The following is a 22031-nucleotide window of genomic DNA, read 5'->3' as shown; positions in this document are numbered from 1 at the left end:
AGCTTGGTTCCGTGGAGAACCGGTTGTTAATTTATTTGAATCCCGCCACTGGTGTAGATAGATTCTTAGAATCTTAGAACTTTGGGGTCCAGCCTAATAATACCACTCTCATGCATTAACCCCTCTGCAACATTCCCAACAAGTGGTCATTTGACCCATGTTGAAGACCTCCAGTGAAAGAGTAAATCCTTTCTACTTTGGCATATTTTTCTTACATATCTGTTTCTCTACAATGACCTCTGGAGGCAAGTAGAACAAATCCCTCTTCAAAATCACATCCCTTTAGATACTTGAAGGCAATTATTCTATTCCCCCAAAGTCATCTCTTCTCCAGGCTGAGGATTCTCAGCCCCTTCGACCCATCCTTGTATGGAGCAGTCTTCAGTTCTGGGAAAGATCTGTGATCCATATACGGCTCCTCACATCTTCACTGAAAGTCAGCTTTACTCATCAAGAAACCTTGGAAAGAGAAACACCCATTCCCTCCCTTTTGTGCCTTAAGGAACTCCTTTTGGATATGTTTCACAGTTCCTCTAGGAGTGACTTTCAAACCACATAATCTTGTCTTAGAAAATTCAAATTGACAGGGCTTTTTCCAGGAAAACACGGCACAGGAATCACACCCATAGAAACTGACGTGACAGCTGGACAGCACCACGAATTCATTGCCTTGCCTAAAATACAACCCAAAGAAAGAAAAACGGGAACAAAACCCAAAAATAATAAAAATTTTAAAACATATTGCAGATGCCAAATGTACGACACAAATGCTCAATTGGCAGCTTTTGATGGGTAATCTTTTCTCATGTAGCCTTGGGAATGCAAATACAGCCTGAGGCTATTTTATATTATTTTATAAGGATATGTGAACTGGGATTATCCTCCCTGTACTTTAGTTGTTGTATCTTAACCAAACTGGCCCCTAGGAGGTATGTTTGTCTCTGGACAGATTCCTATGCCTGATTTGCTACATTCCAACCTTCAAGGCCTCAGCTCCTAATTCCAGGCATATTCCCATAATGTCAAGCCATCCCAATGGCTAGAGGTCAGGATTAGGTTTACATGGCTCTTATTTACACAGCATAGAGCACGTTGCCATGAAATCTTAGGCGCTGAATTGCCTTTATAGAAAGATGACAATTATAATGACAGCAGAGGGCTTTCGGGAATTGGTGAAATTAAACCATATGTCATCAGGGCATGCCCAAAAGCCCTTTCGAAAGCAGTATAACCCTTATTACTTTTAACACTCTAGATAAACCAGGTTGTAAAAAGAGGCATTACCTAAACACTGGCCTTCCAGGAGCCAGTATCCATCTGTACAAGAGCAGGTGTACCCTCCTTCAGTGTTGATGCAGATCTGGGTAGGGTTGCACTGATGGGAATCCGATGCACATTCATCAACATCTGCAACAGAGACAGACACCAAGAGGGGTTACATCTATTTCCAAAAATGGAATGGTTGCAGGCAACAATTGTGTGGGCATGGATCACAGATTCCCAGAATGTGAGAGCCTGAAAGGACAGAGCCCATTTCGTCTAACCTGAAACTCAAATAATACCCTCTGAAATATGTCCGACAAGGGGTTGCTCGGCCTTTGCTTGAAGACTGCCAATGAGGAGGAGCCCTTCTTCCCCCGTCAGTCGAGCTATTTTATAACTCTACTTGCTAATCATTTTTCCTTTGCATAGAGCCAAAATCAAATTCTATAACTTCTGCTAGTGTTTCAAATACTGCTATCTGGCACCGAATCTAATGCTTCTCCCACATGACAAACAACACTTCAGATACTTGAAGACAGCTATTACATCCCTTCTGAATCTTCTCTTCTCCAGGCCAAACATCACTGGGGCCTTCCAAAGACTTCTACATGGCCTGTTTTTCAGTCCTTTTGGCACCCAGATCTACCCCTTCTAGGCACTCAAGCCTGTCTGTATCTCCTAGAGAAAGAAGCCCTTCTCAGATCTCGTGTCTCTGACTAGCTACAAACTCCCTTTTTTCCGAGTCCCTTGTTGCCCCAGTGAAAAAGCAAATACAGCAGAAAGATGCTTGACCTTGGAATTGGGAAGCCCTGTATTTGAATTTCACCTTTCTAGTTGTAAGACCAGGGACAAATGACTTCATTTTTCTTAACCTCAGTTTTCCTCATCTGTAAAATGGAGTCCATAATGCCATTTAGGGTTTTTGTGAAGGATGGTGTGAATGTCCAACTAACATTAAACACAAGGTACTCTGCAAATCTTAAAGTATCATATATGTCCGTGAAGGACAGTGTTTTCTCTCGTTACCTAATACGGGTCACATAGAAGCTATTCAGCAAATGTCTTTTGAGTTTAACTAAATTCAAACATAGACAGCTTTTTGTGTGACTTTGATTTCCAATCTAGGCAGCCCCTGGATAATACTAGTGATTAATAATTTCTTATCCTGTGCCAAGTACATCACCATTATATCATTGGATCCTCTTACCAGCCCTGGGAGGTGGTGGTGTTGTCAGTAGTTTTCAGTTGATACCAAGATACCAAAGTGGTTTGCTGTGTCCTTCTCTACCTCATTTTCCAGATGAGGAAACTGAGGCAAACAGGGTTAAATAACTTGCCTGGGGTCACAGAGCTAGCGAGTGCCTAAGGCTGGATTTGAACTTGAGGAGATGCGTCTTCTTGACTTCGGGCCTGGCTGGCACTCTAGCCACTGCATCACCTGGCTGCCCTGCCCCTCCTGACTGCCTTGTACCTTGGGAGGTAGGGGCTATTATTATCCCCGTTTTACAGATGAGGAAACCAAGGCAAACAGAGGTTAAGTGACTGGCCCAGGGTCACAGCGCTACTAAGTGTCTGAGGCCACATTAGAACTCAGGTCTTCCTGAATCTGGGCCTGACACTCTACCCACTGCACCGCTGGATCCAACATTAAGGCATTTGTGACTCTCAGACACGATATCAAAGGTCCAGCCTGATTCTCTACTGTAAGTGCTTCCCACGTTCATGCCCATTTCTGCTTTCCAGCCACAACTGGATCTGCCCCTTAAGCATTTTTTCTCAGGGGAGCAGACTAATAATGCTTGGCAAGCAGCCTCTTCAGCAATAATCCATAGCTCAAATATGTGATAATAAATAATACTATCGGCCAGCACATATTTACACTGTTCAGGCACAGTGAGTGATGGATGGCCATTTTATCCTGGGAAAAACATTGTCTCAGGAATGTTCACTCTAGGCCTTATCCTGCGATAAATGGAGAGTGAGAGTGGACTTAAGGGGGCCGGGGACATGGGAGGAGAGTGGCTGAAGGCAGTTCCCAGCACTCTCTAGTTATATAATATACCATATGCGGGGTATGCAGCATAGCTCTCTCGATGTATATTTATATTATAATAACTATAGCTAACATTTTGTTCAGTCATTTCAGTCACGTCCAACTCTTCGTGACCCCATTTGGGGTTTTCTTGGCAAAGATACTGGAGTGGTTGGCCATTTTCTTTCCCAGCTCATTTTACAGATGAGGAAACTAAGGCAAACAGGGTTAAGGGACTTGCCCAGGGTCACACAGCTAAAACTGCTTAAGGCAAGCTTTGAATCCAAGTCTTCCTGACTCTAGACCCAGCACTCTATCCACTGTACCACCTACATACCATAGATCACAACCATCCTCTAATTAGTAGTCATCTTCACACATTGGTGATATAGAAAAACACATCACCTGGTGGCCGCCCTTCTGAATGAATGAACAAAAATGTTTTTATTAAGCCCCACATGTCAAGAACTATACCAAGCACTGGGGATGCAAAATATAAAATGAGACTTTAGTCCTAGCCCTCACGGAACTTAACAATCTAATGCAGGGAGACAACACATATTGGGAGAGTGGCGGCCAGGCAAGGCTGTTTTGGTTTGGGATAACAGAGACGGCGAGATGTAGGAGACTCAACTGACATATCCTTTCTAGTGGAAATGAAAGTATTAATCAGATTATGGTTTCAGAACTAAAAAGAGGTGGGAAAGGAAAGAGAGTAACATTAGAGCAGATGGCAAAAAATACACCCAGGGTGGAATGTGAAGCCCAGTTGGCACCAGTGAGATGTAGTAATTGATGGACCCTTGGCTATGCTCAAGTGACAATTCAGTTTTTCGCTTGCTAACATAGTCTTTGAAAAGAAGCTAGGTCACTTCCATGCCATAATGAAGCATTGGAGAAATATTTCAGTGGTGAAATATAATAATGTAGGTATTGTTATTGTAGTCTCTTATATACACAGTTAGTACACCTGACAAATAGAAGACTGGAAATTGACCCTAGAGGGAGCAAACTCTATGCCTCCAAGTGGGGCAAAATGACTCTTCACACATTCCAACTCACAGCTGAAATTGCCTATGTTGAATACATTCAACTTAAATGACACAAGGAAAAGTACATTGAACTACTCCAAGGACATTCTTTGGCATGACCTCCTTTTTTGGTTTAGTGGAAAAGTACGAGTAAAAGTAACCTTAGTGGGTATCATTATTTTTCATGTGCAAATTGGTGAGGTGGTGGGGAGGTGGGGACAAGAGTGGGGAGGGTTAATGGGGAAAGCTACATAAGATATGTGTGTGTGTTGGTTGAATTTAATTAGAGTATAGTAACCTCCATCTGAAAGAAAAGGATGCAGAGTTAATATAGCAGGCACTTCATTCATTCTTCCATTTTTCAGTCCTGGCCCTGATGCTTCAACCCCTCGTAGCATGAATGGAGTCAATCCCGTCTCTAGATAACTGGGAATTTATCACTCCTTTAGGTAGCTCGGGAAGATGTTCAACTACAACCTCCTCCTACACTCCCTTTTCCTAGTTAAGACTCCCCTCCATCCGTCCATCATAGGGTAAATTGACTCCCCTGGGAAGGAAAAAAATAAGACCAGTGATTCTTTGATTCTCCAGAATGTGGCAGCAGATCAAAGCCTAACACTCAGCCTCACCAGGAAATAAGTGAGCGTCTCCACTAGTGTAAGGTGTAACTTTTCCCGAAGTCTCTGCCTTGTAATGAGACTTCTTCTCATCCTGAAAAACAGCTGTATGGTTTCACAAAACCCACTTTAAAAAGTGATCATTCCTAAGCATCGCCTCTTCAACCCAAAGCCTTCCCCAGCTACTCTAGCCCAACGTGATCTCAGAAATTCAAGAGATTTTAGAGCCAGAGAGAAGTAACCTGAGAAACCCATTTAATGGAGTCCCCTCTGTTTACAGATGAAGAAACTGAACTCTAGAGAAGAGATTTGCTCAAGGTCATAGGCCACTAAGTGCAATGCAAAAATGAAGACAGAACTTCCTGGCTTACTCTCCAGTCCTCTCTCTCTTCTGAGCTCCTGTAGCATTTCTACTGCACCAGTCTCTTTTTCTTTTAATTTATTTTTTATTTTTATTTTTAGTTTGCAACACTCAGTTCCACCAGTTTTTGAGTTCCAAATTTTCTCCCCCTCCCTGTCCCATGCCTCAAGATGGCGTGGAATCCGATATAGGTTCTACGTATACCTTCACATTTGTACCAATCTCTTGGTACTTATACTTAGCCTCATGGCGTTTATTCTCTTTTTATCAGCATGTGTCTTGCTCCCCAGCTTGATCGTAAGTCCCTCTAGGCAAAAGCTAATGTCTTCTACTTCTCTGATGTTCCTACAATGCCTCACACTGCACTTCCTTATCTATTAAATGCTGATTGACTGCTAATTCTCAACCAATGACCCAACAGCTCATTCCTTCCCAGACATTTTGCTCATTCTTACCCACCAGCCTTTTACCTGGAGCAAAAAGAATGAAATGTGCCCTTAAATAAACTGTGCAATTTAATACAAGGATTTAGGACAAATTAGTGGAATGGAAGGGACAGTTTGTTACCACGATGGCTGAATGGACAGACTCTCAGAGCTGGGACGGACTTGGTAAGTCTTCAAGTCTTACCTGTTAGATTTGAGGAGGTCCCCTGCTCTTTTTATTCCTCTGGGGGCTGCAGGCATGTTCCCTACCATATCACCTTTAAAAGGAGAGGTAGGAGTAGGAATGATAATAGCTAACATTTACATAGCACCTGAAAGTTTGCAAGGCACTTGACAAATACTATCTCATTTTATTTTCACAACAACTCTGGGGAGGGTATGCCATCATTAACCCTATTTCACATTTGAGGAAGCCGAAACAGACAAAGATGGAGTGATCTGCCCATGATTACACAGCTGAGCATGGATTTGAACTCACATCTTCTTCCTGGCTCTAGCTCCCTATCTGGTCCCCCTAACTGCCTACTTGGCCCTGCAAAGGATATGTGGGAGGAGGGTTGGTCTTGGAAAGAAGGAAGAGAAAGCTCTGAGGAGGGGAGAGAAGGACCCAGACCTGGTAAGGGATTTCTCTTGGAAATAGAGGGAGAGAGCAAAGGAGCCAATAGGCCGCAGTCTACAATGCCGCTAGCCAGCTAGAAGCCGACTCGTTCTTCTTCCCTGCTCCTTGGCTGGCCTTGACCTCCTACTCCCTTCACCTCCTTCTCCTCAAGGAAGGCATGTGTCACACGAACTGTCTAAATTTCTCTCCCTCAGCCAAAACCATGGTATCCCTATGCTGGCTCCCACACTGCTCATACTCATACCGTTTCCTCTACCCTGAGTGGCCTTTTCAGCCCTTCTCTCTGCCAGACCGTACTCCGAAATTCCTTTAAGATCTGGCTTAGACTCACCCCTTCCAGAAAATGTTTCCTTCATTCCACTTTGATCACTCCCTTACTTATTGATCCTTTGAAAGAAGGAAACAAGCATTTATTAAGTGCCAACTGTGTGCCATTTATTAGGTTAAGCACCTTAAAAATATCCTATTTGATCTTCACAACAAGCCTGGGAAGTTATGGGTGCTACTAATATCCCCATTTTGCAGGTGAAGAAACTGGAAGTAAACATAATTTGCCCAGGCTGCAACAGCCAGTAAGTGACTGAGTCCAGATTTTAATTCAGGCCTTCCCAATTTGGATTCAGGTCCAGGTGTAGACATCGCCTAATGGCCCTGAAACTTGTTATAGTTTGCTCTACCCAATCATGAACTCCTTTTTCATCTATAGCTGGTCCAAATATATATGTATTATCTCTCTTACATAGTCCTCTTTGATGACAGATGCCCCATCTATTTTGTTGGTATCATCCTTGTGGTTTCTAGCACAGTGCTGGGCACTTGGTTGTGGTGGTGGGGGGGGGGGGGGTTCAAGCATTTTTTTAGTCATATCGGACTCTTTGCGACCCCTTTTGGGATTTTCTTGGCCAAGATACTGAAGAGGTTTGCCATGTCCTTCTCCAGCCTGTTTTACAGATGTGGAAACTGAGGCAAACAGAGTTAAGGGTTAAAAGCCACACAGCTAGTAAGTGTCTGAGGCCAGATTTGACCTCAGGAAGATGAGTCTTCCTGATTCCAGGCCTGGCACTCTATTCACTGTGCCACCTAGCTGCCCGGGCACTTGGTAAATACTCAATAAGTAATTTCTGAAAAAATAAGAATAGATACCATAGCCATTGGAGAGGTCATTTAGTCTATCACCCTGCCTCTAGATATTAACACTCACAATATTTAAGAAAAATAGCTGTCTATTCCAGTTGTTTTTTAAAAAGTCCAGACTTCGCAACTGTCCTTGGCAACATGTTCCAGTGTCTCCCAGGCAGGAAGTTCCAAAAGGAAGAATTTAGGCAGGGAGGCTCTCCTTCCCATGTCACCCAGACATGCCCTGGCCCCACTGACCTTAGAGCTGACCCAAGAGGAGACTGGAAGGGAACGAGAAGGGAAATAAGTACTTAAGAGAGGGAGGGTGCGTTTATGTGCGTGCCTTTGCATTCCTCAACTAAACAGGAATGGTTTTTTGGCATTAATCTCCACCAAATTCCTCTCTAATGCCTAATTGAGACATGCAGATGACCCTGGGCTCTCAAAGATTATGCTAGAGGAGCACAGGCTCTAATATGGCCTATCTATGAACCTGAAAAGTGTGGACCTGAGGCTAGACTACTGGCCCATCTTCTGATGCTTACAATCCTAACTCTGTCTGGAGAGGCTTCTCTTTTGGCCGAGAGGTGGGAAAGCGTTTCAGCTATAACGATTCACAAGACTAGCTAATTAGGCCTAAGACTGTGATCTGTATAGAAGAATGCTGTCCCCATCCCTGTGAAACCAAGGATCCTTGCAGTGAGGGAGGCAGTGTATTATTGTAGTGTGGAAAGAATACTAGATTTTGAGTCAGATGGCCTGGGTTCAAATCTCAGTTCTGCCATTGAATTTCTCTGGGCCTTAGTTTACATATCTACAAAATGAAGGAATTAGACCAGATGGCTGCTAAGGTCCCCTCCAGCTCTAAATGTAAGATCATGTGATTCTTCGGCATTAAACATTGACAATGATTAACAATAAATCAACCAAAAATAAGCACCGGTCACTGTGTTAGATACTAAAGTTACAAAGACAGAAGTAAACTAGTTCCTGTCTTCAAGAAGCTTACATTCTAATGGAGGATAAAACATGCCCATATATAGATATAGACAAAGCAGATACATGGTACCCTTGAAAAAGCAAGGCATTAGGAGCTGGGAAAGAAGGAAGGAGGTTGGAAGAGGAAGGGCCTCCAGTGGAAGTTGGCACTTGTGCTGAATCTTGAAGGATTCCAAGAGGTAGACATGAGCAGGGAGAGTATTTCAGGCAGAGGGAACAGCCAGTACAAAGACTCAGAGGTGAGAGATAAAAGTATCGAGGGAAGAACAGCAAGAAGGCCAGACTGGCTAGACTACGCTGCCAGAAGGGGAGTCATGAGGGATGAGAATGGAAAGGTAGGATGGAGCCAGTCTGGAACTTTAAATGACAGGCAAAACAGTTTAAATTTGACCTAAGAGGTAATTGGGAGCCAGTGGAGTTGATTGGGGGTGGGAGATGTTGACATGGTCAGACCTGTACTTTAAGAAAATCATTTTGGCAGCCATGTGTAGGTGAGCTTAGAAAAGGGATAGATATTAAGCATGTATATGATATATGAAAACAGTTGACTGTGGCTTACTGAATTTTGTACATCCTAACACAGCATAAGGTTCTGCACACAGTGGGCATTTAATAAATGCTCGTAAAATGAATGAACTATCCACATCTCTTCTGCACTCTACTGTAGGAATAAGTTAGAAGGAGCTACTGGTAAATGACCTAGATTTCATCTTTCGTCTTTTATGAGAACACACATCATCCAAAGGGAAACATTTCAGCTAAGGGACATAGAAACCGTACATCCAAAATAAAGTGAAGGGTACCATGTTTCCCAAGTCCCTCCATTATTCCTTTTTTGGACACTAACAAAATGATTTCCTTGGTAGTAAATTTTTACCCAGTGAAATAACATGTTTTCACAGCTAAGACTTTTTTTTCCTCCTCTCCCCTCAAACTAATTGTACTCGATAAGAAAGTAGGACATAACAATGGCACATTCCTCAGACTCAAACCAAAGCCAGTTTCAGGCCTGCTGCAGGGCTGGATGGTGCTATTTCCCATGGAGAGTAGCCTAGCCAAGCTTGGAAGCTATTCAGGACCTACTCCCCAAACACCTGTTTAATTAAAGATCTCAGAACTGGAGAACTAGCTTAGAGAATTACCAGGACATCTGCAATCTATGTGTCTTTCGGTCTTCAGTGTTTGTACAGGAAGCAAATGTTTCTAAAAAAAAATTTTTTTTCCTAAAGCCTGTTCATTTTTGATACCTTTAACTACTGCAGTGCACCTTTAACTCAGGTACCTTTAAAGGGGACATAGTCACTTTTCTGGAATGTTATAGAAGGAATAAAGGGTCTTTGAGGCCCATTCCAACTCTGAGATTCTGTGAGTCTATGAGTTTTCCTACCCCGCTCCTGGCCTCCAGATTTCCAAGCCACGTTGTCTCATCCCACAACTTTCCCCAGCACTTCTAGAACTCCCCAGCAGTCAGAACTTCTGCCCTCCCTCACTCCTTTCTTTTCTTCTTCCTTCCTTCTTCCCCTCCTCCCTCCCTCCTTTCCTTCCTTCCTTCCTTCCTTCCTTCCTTCCTTCCTTCCTTCCTTCCTTCCTTCCTTCCTTCTTCCCTCCCTCAACATTTACTAGCTCCATCAGAGTTTTGAATAATGTATTTTGCATCTTCCAAAGCAGCACTATAAACAGGCAGGACACACTTTGTTATCAGTGCTTCATAGATTTAGAGCTAGAAAAGACTTTAGAGATAATCTACTCCAACAGCTCTTTTGACAAATGAGAAAAACTAAATCTGAAATTGGTTGGTGACATAGACGGGACCAAAACCCATCAGACCTCAGATACTTACTAGCTATGTGACCCTGGGCAAGTAATTTAACTTCTGTTTGCCTCAGTTTCCTCAGATGTAGAATGGGGATAATAACAGCTCCTACCTCCCAGGGTTGTTGTGAGGGCCAAATAAGATAACATTTGTAAAATCCTAACTTCTGGTCCAGGGCTTTTCCCATAGTGTCCATGCTACAACTACCATAGAGGGAACATATATAGTAGAAATCATTTAAAAGATTGAGATAGAGAGATTCTAAGGGCAGAGAGCTATTCTTAGATTTGATTCTATTGGCAGTTAGTCTAAAAGTCAGTTTGATTAACAACAATATTTTTAAGGTAAATGGAGTTTTAAAAATTAATAGCTTAGTAGCATAGGACACAAGGAGATGAAGTTCTCCTTTTACAGCATCCTGCATTATTAGTTCCTCAATAACATCTTAATGATGATTTTTTATTGGACCTGTGATTTCATTATTACAAGGAACTCCTGGTGAAAATAATCCCTTTACCAAAGCAGGATGGCACTTGTCCTGTAAGTGATAGTCTTAGAAAGTTGCCTGGGTCACTGAGAAGTTAAGACTTGCCCAGGGTTCCACAGCCAGTATATGTCCAAGGCCAGACTTGAACCTAGGTCTTCCTGATTCAAAGCCTGACTGTATGTAGAAAACATCTTCTACATTTTTCACGGGCTGCCCAAAATTCTTTGGTGTGCCCACAGGCCGTGAGTGACCCACAGGCCACAGGCTTTGCAGGCCTGCTTTGTCCTCCATGATGACTTTCCTCCTGTGTTGCCTATCTGGAAAAAGGCAGTCCAGGTTGTATCCAAAAGGCCCTGGGGCAATAGCTTGATTCCCGTCTTGGGGCATCCCCATACCAACCCTTTGAGTCTCTAGACTCTACCAACCCCTCTAGAACTAAGGAATGTGACCCTTTTCTGATACCTCCATAGTAAGGCCTGGCTGCATTTCAACCTGGTTTTCAGAAGTTAGCTATTGAATTGTTAAGACTTTCTTTCTCCGGGATCCAACTTTCAATTGGTGAGTTATTAGGCCCTTGTTCCAAGAATGAAGGACTTGGTTCAAAAGTTTAAGGGGTAATCTTGAGCTTTTTTCATCTTTTATTTATTTAATTGTTTTAATTAAGAATGCCTTGGGGTTTTGTAATCACTGAGGACAGCAGCCCCCCCAACCTTGGAGTGAAGGTTGACTTGGGCAGTTCCCACAAGAACTTATGTTGGTTTATTTGTTTTATTTATTTGTTTGCTTAATGTCGTGGAAAGAGCACTGAACCACAAGCTGAGACTGATGTTCTGGGTCCAGCTGGGCCGTTAACCAGTTGTGTCTTTGGGAAAGTCAGTTTGGGCCTCTGTTCCTTTGGGGCAAATCACTTCTAATAAAGAACTGTGGAATTTTAGTGCAGTCAACAACCATATGAGTAGAAGCTGCATGGTGGCACAGTGGATAGTGGTGTTGGGTCCGTAGTCAGGAAGAGCTGAGTTCAAATCTGGCCTCAGACACTTACTGACTATATGATCCTGGGCAAGTCACTTAACCACTGTTTGCTTCAGTTTCCTCAACTTTAAAATGGAGACACAGGGTTGTTAGGAGGACCAGATGAGATAATATTTCTGAAGATACTTGCATAGTGCCTGGCACATGGTAGCCATAATATAAAGGCTAGCTATCATATATTACATAGATATATAGCTATATGGTATCTATATATATCATATAGATATAGATATCATAGATATACAGATATAGATAGAAGATAGATAGATAGATAGATAGACCATAGATAGAAGCGCTGACCATGGAGTCAAGAAGAACCAGTTTTAAATCTTGCCTGAACTACTGCAATACACACACACATGCTGTATGTATATACATATGTGTGTGTATGCCCAATAAGTGCCACACATTGTGCTAAGTACTAGTGATACAAGTAAAAAAATGAGATATGAAACTTGTCTCAGATTTCTTAAGACCTGAAGAAACTTGCTTCAAGTTACTTCATAAAAACTCTCAAAAAAACTTATGAAATCTAGGCCAACTCCTTCCAGTTCTAAAATTCTCTGGCAATTCAGAGCTCTGTGATGCTGGGGACCAGGTGATATGGATAGTTCAGAGGGACTGAACCCCTCCTTGGATGGACTGATAACTGGAAGAGGCAAGAACAAAATGAAGAATCTAAGGATCCATAGAATGAAGACTCAAGGATCCACAGTGTTGGAAAAGGCGCAGAAGTCATCTAGATGGGGGAAGTGGGGGGATCCTAACTTTTCTGTGACATGGACCCCTTTGGTAGTCCAATGAAGCCTATGGACCCTCTTCTCAGAATGACGTTTTTAAATGCATAAAATAAAAAGCATAGGATTACAAAGGAAAGCAATTATATTCCACTGTACTTATTTTGTTATAAATGAACAGGTAATTTGTCTACAGCAAAACAGTCTCCACTCAAAAAGATGGCATTGTATGTAATGGAAAGGGCACTGAATTTGAAATTAGTTGACCTGGGTTCAAATGTTAGCTCTGCCCCTTACTACCTTAATCACCTTAGACAAGACACTCACCTCTCTAGGTCTCAGTTTCCTCATCTGCAAAATGAGGAGATAGAACTAGATGGTCCCTAAGATTCCTTTCGACTGTAATTGTAATTTCCTATGACCACCAATGATCAAAACCCCATTACTTCCTTAGGTGCCCCATTCCACTTTTGGACAGCTATTTTATGGACATTTTCCTTATATTTAGGTCCAAAACTTCCTATTTTTCCAGTTCAACAAACATTTATGGTTCCTCCTATGTGTAAAATGTTGTATTTTATCCTACAAGCAATAGGAAGCTGCTTCTTTAGGAAAATCATTTTGAACAAGGTATTAGAGAAGGGAGAGTCTGGAAGCAGAGAGACCAGTTAGTTAGGAGCTATTGCAGTAGTTCAGGCAAGACTTAAAACCAGTTCTTGACTCCATGGTCAATACTTCTATCTGTGTTGCTACTCTGCCTGTCAGGAGGGAGACTAGGGCATTGGATCTTTATAGATTTAGGAGACTTCTGGTACTACTTTTGCCGTCTTAAATAGAACCAACCAAATTAATATCTTTTCTCTGTGGCAGCCCTTCAAGTACTTGAAGAGAGCTATGATATCCCCAGTGGATCTTTTCTTCTCCAGGGTAAACAACCCCAATTCGTTCAACAGATCTCTATGGTATGGCCCCCAATCGTCTCAGCATCTTGGTTACCCTCTTTGGCGCATGTTCCAGTTTGTCAATATCCTTCCAAAATGGCGGCATGAAGAACTAAACTTAATGTTCTAGACGTGGCCTGATGATGAGGAAGTACACTGAGATAATCAACTCACTCACCCTGGGCACAACTGCTATTAAAATTTAGCCAAAGATTGCCTTGGTTTTTTAGTTGTCATGTCCCATGATGCCGTTGATTTATATTGCACACACAGTCCACTAAAACCTCTATTTTCATGAGGCACTATTTACTTCCCATACCCCAATCTGTCCCATTGAGTAGCTGAACCCATGTAAAAGGCAAGGAAAGGGAACACGCATTTATTAAGTGTCTACTATATGCCAGGGGACTATCCTAAGCAAAAATTGTTTATATCAACTTAAGATTCATCTCATTAGACTCCTCTCATTGTTCTAGTCCATTAAAGTTATTTTGGATCCTAACAGCAAATACATTAGCCTTGCGTTCATGATTCCAACATGGTGATATTGCCCAATTAGAAAGCATCTGGAAACAGGCAGGACATCAACAAGCCAAATGACCAAGAGAATAACCTTTGAAAGGCACTGTCTGGGGAGAGAGTATTTTTTTATCCAAGTTAAATAGATTGTTAATTATTGAGTCTTTTCAACCACGTTCAACTCTCCATTGCCCCATTTGGGGTTTCCTTGGCAAAGATACTTGAGTGGTTTGCCATTTCATTCTCCAGCTCATTTTACGGACAAGGAACTGAGGCAAAGAGAGTTAAGTGACTTGCCCAGGGTCACACAGCTAGTAAGTGTCTGAGGCCAGATGTGATCTCAGGTCTTTCTGAGTCCAGGATCAGCGTTCTACCCACTGTGCCACCTAGTTGTCCCCAATTTAAATAGCACATTTAAATGAGCATTGTAGGAAAAATTGTAGGAAAAAATGGGCATTGTAGGAAAAAGCGTGTGTATTCAAGAGATAACACACTGCAATAGAGTTTAAGATGGAATATTAAGGGGTATGGTTTAAGTTCCTACTCTAAACTTAGTACTAATGGGACATTAGGCTAGTCTTTTCATTTCTCTGAACTAGATCAGGGTTGGGGAACCTGAGACTTCGAGGCCACATGTGACCTCGAGGCTGCAGGTTCCCCACCCCTGAGATAATCTCTAATGTTCCTTCTAGCTGAAGATTGTATGGGCCTATAATTGTTCACCCCTCATCTCTCTTTCAAGCATCACACTGTGACTTCTTATGCTGTTTCCTGTAAAAAAAATGTATAAACTGACTATAGATCATCCGTGATGTATTAATGAATGAATAAAGGTGTCTTCATCCCCTACTATTCTTATCCTTCTCCTCCTAGAATGATAGCCAACTCTGGACTCCAAGAAAACAAGGGGTTAAAGTGGAAAGCAGACAAATGAGGAGAAGCACTAGGAAAGGGTGCAGAAGAAACTGAGGGTCAGGGGAGACTTACTTCCTAAGTGTTAATGTGATGTTACACTGAAATGAAATTGAAACATATAGACCTTTCAGGAGGTTAGGCAGAAAGCTGGAACTGGGCATCTGTTCAGGGATCACTAGATAAAACTTATCTCCAATCCAAATAAAACTGAACTCTGTATCTTTATCTGCTCAATGATTACCTTTCTGCATATAGTTTCTTTCCTCTTGTGGTTGGTACATGGTAGTCACTTAATAATGTTTGTGTAATTAAATTGCTGAATTATATTGTCTCACTACCTGTAAACAGGGTAATTTCTTGGAAGTCTATTAGCATCCTGATGATTTCATAAGAGGAGGAGAACAGGACATGGGAGATGGGAAACAGATTAGGAAGGGAGGCCAATATTCCAGGGACTGTAGGCACAGAGAACAATCCCATGCCTTGGGATGGACGCGATGGAGATCAGGAGTCTGTCATAACAACAGTTAAATGCTTGGTAGATCTACGATATCCCCACCATGCCTCCTCAGCTGCCTCCTCACCCTAGAACTTCCCTCAGCACCTAAGGCCTTCTGACCCTGGCACATCAGGCTAACCATTCTTCTTTCCCTTCCCCACTGTGCTCCTGACTGCACTTCCCTGCCATGCCCCTGCATAAGGACCTTCTCCACTTCTCTTTCCGACCACTTCACCAGCTTTTCCATTACGTTTTTATGTGTAGTCTTATCTTCATTAATATGTGAATTCCTTGCAGGCAAGGGCCCTGTCCTTCTTTTTGCTTGTTTTTATATCTCCAACACTTAGCACAGTACCTGACATGTAGTAACCCTTAATGTTTGTTGCCTGCCTGACCATCACTTACTATCCCAGATCACAACCTGTCTATGACTTACTTAGCAGATGGTCTTCCATGGCCTAAAATTTCATCACTTTGACATCCACCTGGTGTTAAGCCTCTCTAACTTAACTAACCTGGTCCTAAACACAATAGACATATATGTGTATTTACATATACATATACATATATACACATAAACATGTGTGTGTCTGTCAATGGAGCCAATTTGGAAGGATCTGCCAGAATTTTCAGTCCAGCGGCAAAGCCTTTAAGAGATACCACCACAGTATTAAAATAAAATAAGAGATACTGTGTGAGAGTGCTGTGAAAAGTTCAAAGAGCTGTATAAATGTAAAGTGTTAACCATGGTTACTATAGATGGTAATGATCTGCTATTCACTGCTTTTGCCAAGGCTGGAATGAACAGAAACACAACTAGGAAATTTTGTTCCTGTTGGTAAGGAGGGAAGGGTGGCAGAGCAGGGAACTCACCTGGGTGCTGCTACCAGGGGAGGAAGTATGCCTTGAGATACCACATAGTTTCTTATAGCTGTTGAACTGCTAGCATCTACACTGTAGACAATAAAGCCTCTACAAAAAAGACAGACAGAGAAACAAGGATCCTGGGAGGGAGCAGCTGCATACCCTGGCACACTGTACCCTCTACATTTTGGCACCCTAGGATATAGTCCTGATTGCCCTACCTTAGGGCTCTGAGAATGAAAGAAAAGGAGTTTAAATAACAGCACACTAGGAAGAATTTCCAGATTCTTAAGGGTTATGAACCACTGAAACATTATCCTAGGAAAGTCATGGAGTCTTCTCCCTGAGGATGTTTCACAGAAGGTGCTAACAGCTATCTTTTAAAGATTGTTGGAGCTCAGGCCAATGTCAAGGACGGGAAGAGTCTAAACAACCCTGTTATGCCCTTTGCATCACTATGACTCCAGAACTTGATGATTCATGCACAGTATCACTGAAGTGTAGATTCGGCGTTAGGTCAGCCAATGAGCACACATGCCAGGAAGTTGTTCAGAACACACTGGTCTCTTGTTTCAGTGATCCCTTCTCCCATCCAACTTCCATACATAAGAGCTACTACAAAGCAGTTCAATCCAGCGACTTTACTAAACCATCAGGAACTGTCATAGGTAAGATTTGGCAACCAAAAGCCAGGAACTCCAACTCCCCAGTAATAATAGGCTGTATTTCTTTTTATAGGATAGGTATTGGGAGACTGATTTTGTGTTCATACAAAGTAAATTGGACTAGTTTGAGCTATTTCAAAGTAAGATCTCTGAGTGAGTCTTCTCTTGGCAAGATCTTTAACTTCTTTTATCTGCTCTGTGCATTCCTCATCTTCCCACACACCATTCTGTAGCAATGTGCTTCTAAATTATTATTATTGTTTTCAAGAACTCCTTGCCAAAAACCAGCTGTTTCTGCACGGTCAGGTTTTTATCAGCTGTGGGACTCTGGATTCATGGGAAGGACACCCAATGGTGGTAAAAATTGCCTTCGTTTTCTACAGCACACACAGACATCCAGCCAAGAAATAAAGAGGCAGGAGGTCAGCGGATAGGGAGGAGGGGAGAGTAAGGCAGAAGAAAGAGAATGGGTGTGAAACTACTGCAAAAGAACTCTAGTTATTTAAGAAATTATTGTCGTCTCCTTGTCAAAACAGGCCCATAGGATCCAGTATCTTTGAACTCAAGACACTTGAGGGTACTAAGTACCAGGTTTCACTTGGCAACTAGGGTTCAAAGATGGTGTAGTGCAAAGGGGACTGGACTGGAATCCTGGTTCCACTAACTTTGTTACATTGAAGAATTCACTTATCCTCTCTGAACCTTATTTTCCTGCTCTGTGAATGAAGACTAGATCTCTAAGACCTCATCCCCTTCTAGATCTGATGAATGGAAGTAAGGGCCAATTTTCTTATAAATTCAGTAGCTCAGCCCTGCAGATAAGTTAAGAAAGTATCAGCCCTGAGGAATGTCATGTTGTTTGTTTTTAATAACCTCATCACCCCTGCTTCCCCAGCCCCTCCTACCCTACATTCTTGGCTCCATCAACTTGGAGCACAGGCCTCAGAATGTTCATCACCAGAGCACAGAGGCCATGTTGTGTGTACATTCTGGATTGTTCCAAAGACCTCTATGGGTGGTTAATCAATAATGGACCCCTGGCAGCTTCTGTGCTACCTAAGAAGCTGCTATATGTATGGCGCCAGCTACCAACACCATAACACAAAGCATCCCAGATTCCAGAAAAAAAGTGGCTTAACATCCATTACAACTCTCTCAACCTCTGGTCGGGGCCAATGATTGAGGAGTTTAAGGGTACTTGTGGACGAGACCCTATTAACATGCCTGTGGCTTTCTATGTTTGTTTCTGGAAGAAAACACTGTCTTCTTGACTGTCAGGGGGCTGGACTGGAATTTGGTCCTGGCAAAGATTCCTTCCTTATGAGATTTAAAAGTCAAATTGCTCTATCTCCTGTGGTCTTCACTACTTTCTAGCTGGTTCATTAACCCATTTGCTGCCCCATCAATATCCCATAACATTTCTCCATCCTTGAAAAGTGACAGAATTGGTAGCAGTTTCTCCAAGGGGAAATAAATCCTGAGGGATTACTAGTATTTGAAGTTGGGCAATTCTAGATGGTTGGTGGAAGATGAGCCCATTCATGTGAAAAATACTATTTCTAGGAAACTAAATTATGCTAAGAGTATAGCAGGGCACTGAGGTATAGTAAACCAATTTCTGATTCTTCCACTCATTACCAGTGAAATGTATTGGGTGAGTCATTTAAGTTCTGTGATTATATGGGCCCTTGTCTTTAAAGTAAGAGGATTGGAATAGATGATCTCCGATCCAAGTAAATTCAACAAGCATTTACTAAGAGCCTACTATGTGCCAGGCATTGTGCTGGGTCTTGGGGATACAAAGACACCCCCCCCAAAATAAGCCTTGACTTCAAGGAGCTTGCATTTGGGTAGAGGTGCAATATGTACAAAGAATCAGAAAACATATACAAAGTGAATACCAAACAATTTCAGAAGGGATGGGGTACCAGCGCCCGGAGAATCGAGAGGTGGCAGTTGAGCTCAGCTTTTAAAGAAGCCAAGGATCTTAAGAGACACAGATGAAGAAGGAGAGAGCATTCTAGACAAAGGCACAGAGAGGGGAGATAACATATATATGGAGCAGAACAAGGAGGCCAGTTTGGCTAGAATGTAGAGGGCACAAGGGGAGTAATGTAAGAAGCTTGGAAAGGTGAGACGGATCCAGATTGTGAAGGACTTTAGCAATGTCAGAGGTTTTTTTTTTTTAATCTTATGTTAGAAGTAATAGGGAGCCACTGAAGATTCTTGATTAGGGAAGCAACATGATCAGGCTTGTGCTTTAGTAATATCCGTTTGGCAGTTGTATAGAGCAGCGGTGTCAATCCCAGATAGAAATTAGGGCAACTCAACTGTACATAAGGATCTCTGCAATCTCATACTGACTTAGAAAACCACATATTAACATTTTCTATATTCTACTGAATTTTTATTTACTTTGTTCAATACTTCCTAATTACGTTAATCTGTTTCATATTACACTCAGGAGTGTTGCTGCTGCAGTGAATGTTTGACACCTGTGGTGCAGAGGATCACTTGAAGAGAGACTGGAAGAAGAAAAACACATTTAGGAAATTAGTGCAATAGCCCAGGCAAGAGGTTTGGGGGCCTCCACTATGGCGGTGGCTATGTGGATGAAGAAAGGGGCAGATGTAAGAGATCTGTGGAGGCAGAATAAACAACACTGGCAATGAATTGGATTGGGGATGAGGACAAAGAAAAGTCTAGGATGATTCCAAGGGGGAGCAGGACACAGGAAGTTTCAACTGTAACTCAAATGGCAAGGCCTTGTGGTCATTAGGTCATAGCAGCAAAGCATCTTTGTTAATGTCATTTCCATTAATACTACCACAACTATTTTTAATGTTGATTAAAACATTAATCAACATCGTTAAGAGTACCAAGGACTTTAGTAGTATGAACTTTCTTTCCTGGGTCTTCAGTATCGGGGGCCTTCTCCATAAAGACTTTTTCCCTGGAAAATTCTTTTAGGGATCAAGAGAGAAGCAGGGTTGGTGGTCTGGGAGACATTTTTGGAACTAAGGTCGCTGAGTTTACTTGCCCATAAAACAGCAGTTGATATTAATAGTGGAGAGGACAGCAAACTCTTAGACCTTAAGGGCTGTTCTCCTTGATGGCTGTTGGAGCCCACTGGGAAGAAAGACGTCCAAGGAGCACCACTACTGTTCCAGAGACTGGTTGTGGACTGGAGATAAAAAAAACTGGACTGAATATATAGATATGGGAGTCATCTGCATAGAGATGATAGGAATCTGAATCCATGGGAACAAATGAGATCACTGAGAAAGTGTGTTGGGAGAGAAAAACTAGCTCTAGATAGAGCCTGGTGGGGGATACCCACAGTTACCCACAGTGACACTTGGGTGGTGATCCAGCGAAATAAACTAAGGAAGAGCAGGCAGAGAGGTAGGAATACAAAGTCAATGTAGAAGCATACAAATCTAAGGAAGAGTATCTAAGAGGGGCTCGTCAATATTGTCAAATGCCCTGGCCGGCAGTAGGATGAATATTGAGAAAAACTACTAGATTTAGCCTGACTTAGCTTAGTATGATCTTTTTCATACTATAATGCTATTCATAAAATATATCAGAGGTAAATATACAGCATCTTAGAGAGGAATGACTGGAAAAGACGGGAACCCATTCACACAGCAAGAGCTAAGGATAACAGGGGGATAGCACAAGTCAATTACAATTAAAACAAGTATTTATTAAGTATCTGCTACGTGCCAAGCACTGGGGTTACAACAACAAAAAAAATGAAATAGTCCTTACTCCCAAGAAGCTTGTATTCTATCAGGGGAGAAAATGTGTACACATGTAAGCACAGAAGTACTAAGTAATTTAGAGAGGAAGGGCCCTAGCCATTGTGGGCATCAGAAAAGGCTTCAAATACAAAGTAATAATGAAGTTGAGTCTTGAAAGGAGTAAAGGATTCTATCAGGCAGAAATGGGGTTGGAGTATATTCCAAACAGTAAACTATGCTGAAAGATCACTAGTCCACTGGGTAAATATTATCAATGAAGGATTTTATTTGGGGACACAAGTCATGGCTGGATTGAAATCAGCTGCATTAGCAGAAGGGAAAAAGGTGGCACAGCGCTGGCCCTGGAGTCAAGAGGATCTGAGTTCAAATCCCGCCTCAGACACTTACTAGCTGTGTAACCCTGGGCAAGTCACTTAATCCTGTTTGCCTCTGTCTCCTCTTCTATAAAAAGAGCCAGAGAAGGAAATGGCAAACTATTCCAATATCTTTGCCACAAAAATTCCAAAAGGAGTCACAAAGAGTCAGAAAAATGACTAAACGACCATTAGCAGTAATATCCGTATCACCGAGACTTATGAATAACACCACCATGAGCGTAAGGAGAGGTGATTTCATCATGGCGCCTCCTTCAACAATAAAAGGCATCACAGACTGCCCATGGATCAGCAGATAGCCGTAGGATAATAGAGTAACAGCTGGAAGGGACCAGAGAAGCATAGATCTAGACCTGAAAGGGAACATGAAGGCCTTCAAGCCCAACCCCTTCATTTTACAGACGAGGAAACTGAAGTTTAAAGAGGCTACATGATATACACACGGTCACGTGGATTGGAGGCACGATTTGAACTTAGATCCTTTGACTTTTGGCACCTAGATGGCAAAGCGGATAGAGCGCCAGGCCTGAAGCAGGTAAGACTCATCTTCCTGATTTCAAATCTGGCCTTAGATGCTCACTAGCTGTGTGACCTTGAGCAAGTCACTTAACCTCAATTCCTCATCTGTAAAATGAGCTGGAGAAGGAAATGGCAAACTACCCCAGCGTCTTTGCCAAGAAAACCCCAAATGGGGTGATGAAGAGTCGGGCACAACTGAAACAACTCAACCACAACAACTTCTGACGTCAGAGTCAGTGCTCTTTGCCCTGAATCACACCACGTCAACATTCGATGCAGATTGTGGAAAAGGCAAAGAAGTCAAGGCCAAGAAGGACAAGTCCAGCTCCTTAATGAGCCTCTCTGAGCCCAGCCAGACTAGTCTTTGGACATGGACCATGCCTGAAGTCTTCCTAACTTGATAGGTGTGCATTCT

General features: G+C 42.3%; 1 protein-coding gene across 4 annotated transcripts in view; it reads right to left on the bottom strand.

Annotated features, from left to right (window-relative positions):
- Nucleotides 1-22031, bottom strand: part of FBLN5 (fibulin 5) — a 129742-nt gene that overhangs the window by 64909 nt on the left and 42802 nt on the right. For all 4 annotated transcript variants that reach the window (XM_036769492.1, XM_036769493.1, XM_036769490.1 and 1 more), the window contains exon 5: nucleotides 1285-1407. In XM_036769492.1, the coding sequence (XP_036625387.1) occupies nucleotides 1285-1407 (123 nt within the window). The remainder of the gene's footprint in view (nucleotides 1-1284; nucleotides 1408-22031) is intronic.

The sequence above is a fragment of the Trichosurus vulpecula genome, chromosome 8 (genome assembly GCF_011100635.1).
Source record: "Trichosurus vulpecula isolate mTriVul1 chromosome 8, mTriVul1.pri, whole genome shotgun sequence".
Classification (NCBI taxonomy): domain Eukaryota; kingdom Metazoa; phylum Chordata; class Mammalia; order Diprotodontia; family Phalangeridae; genus Trichosurus; species Trichosurus vulpecula.
The sequence above is the reverse complement of the archived record's forward strand: the minus strand, read 5'-3'. Positions and strand labels throughout refer to the sequence as shown.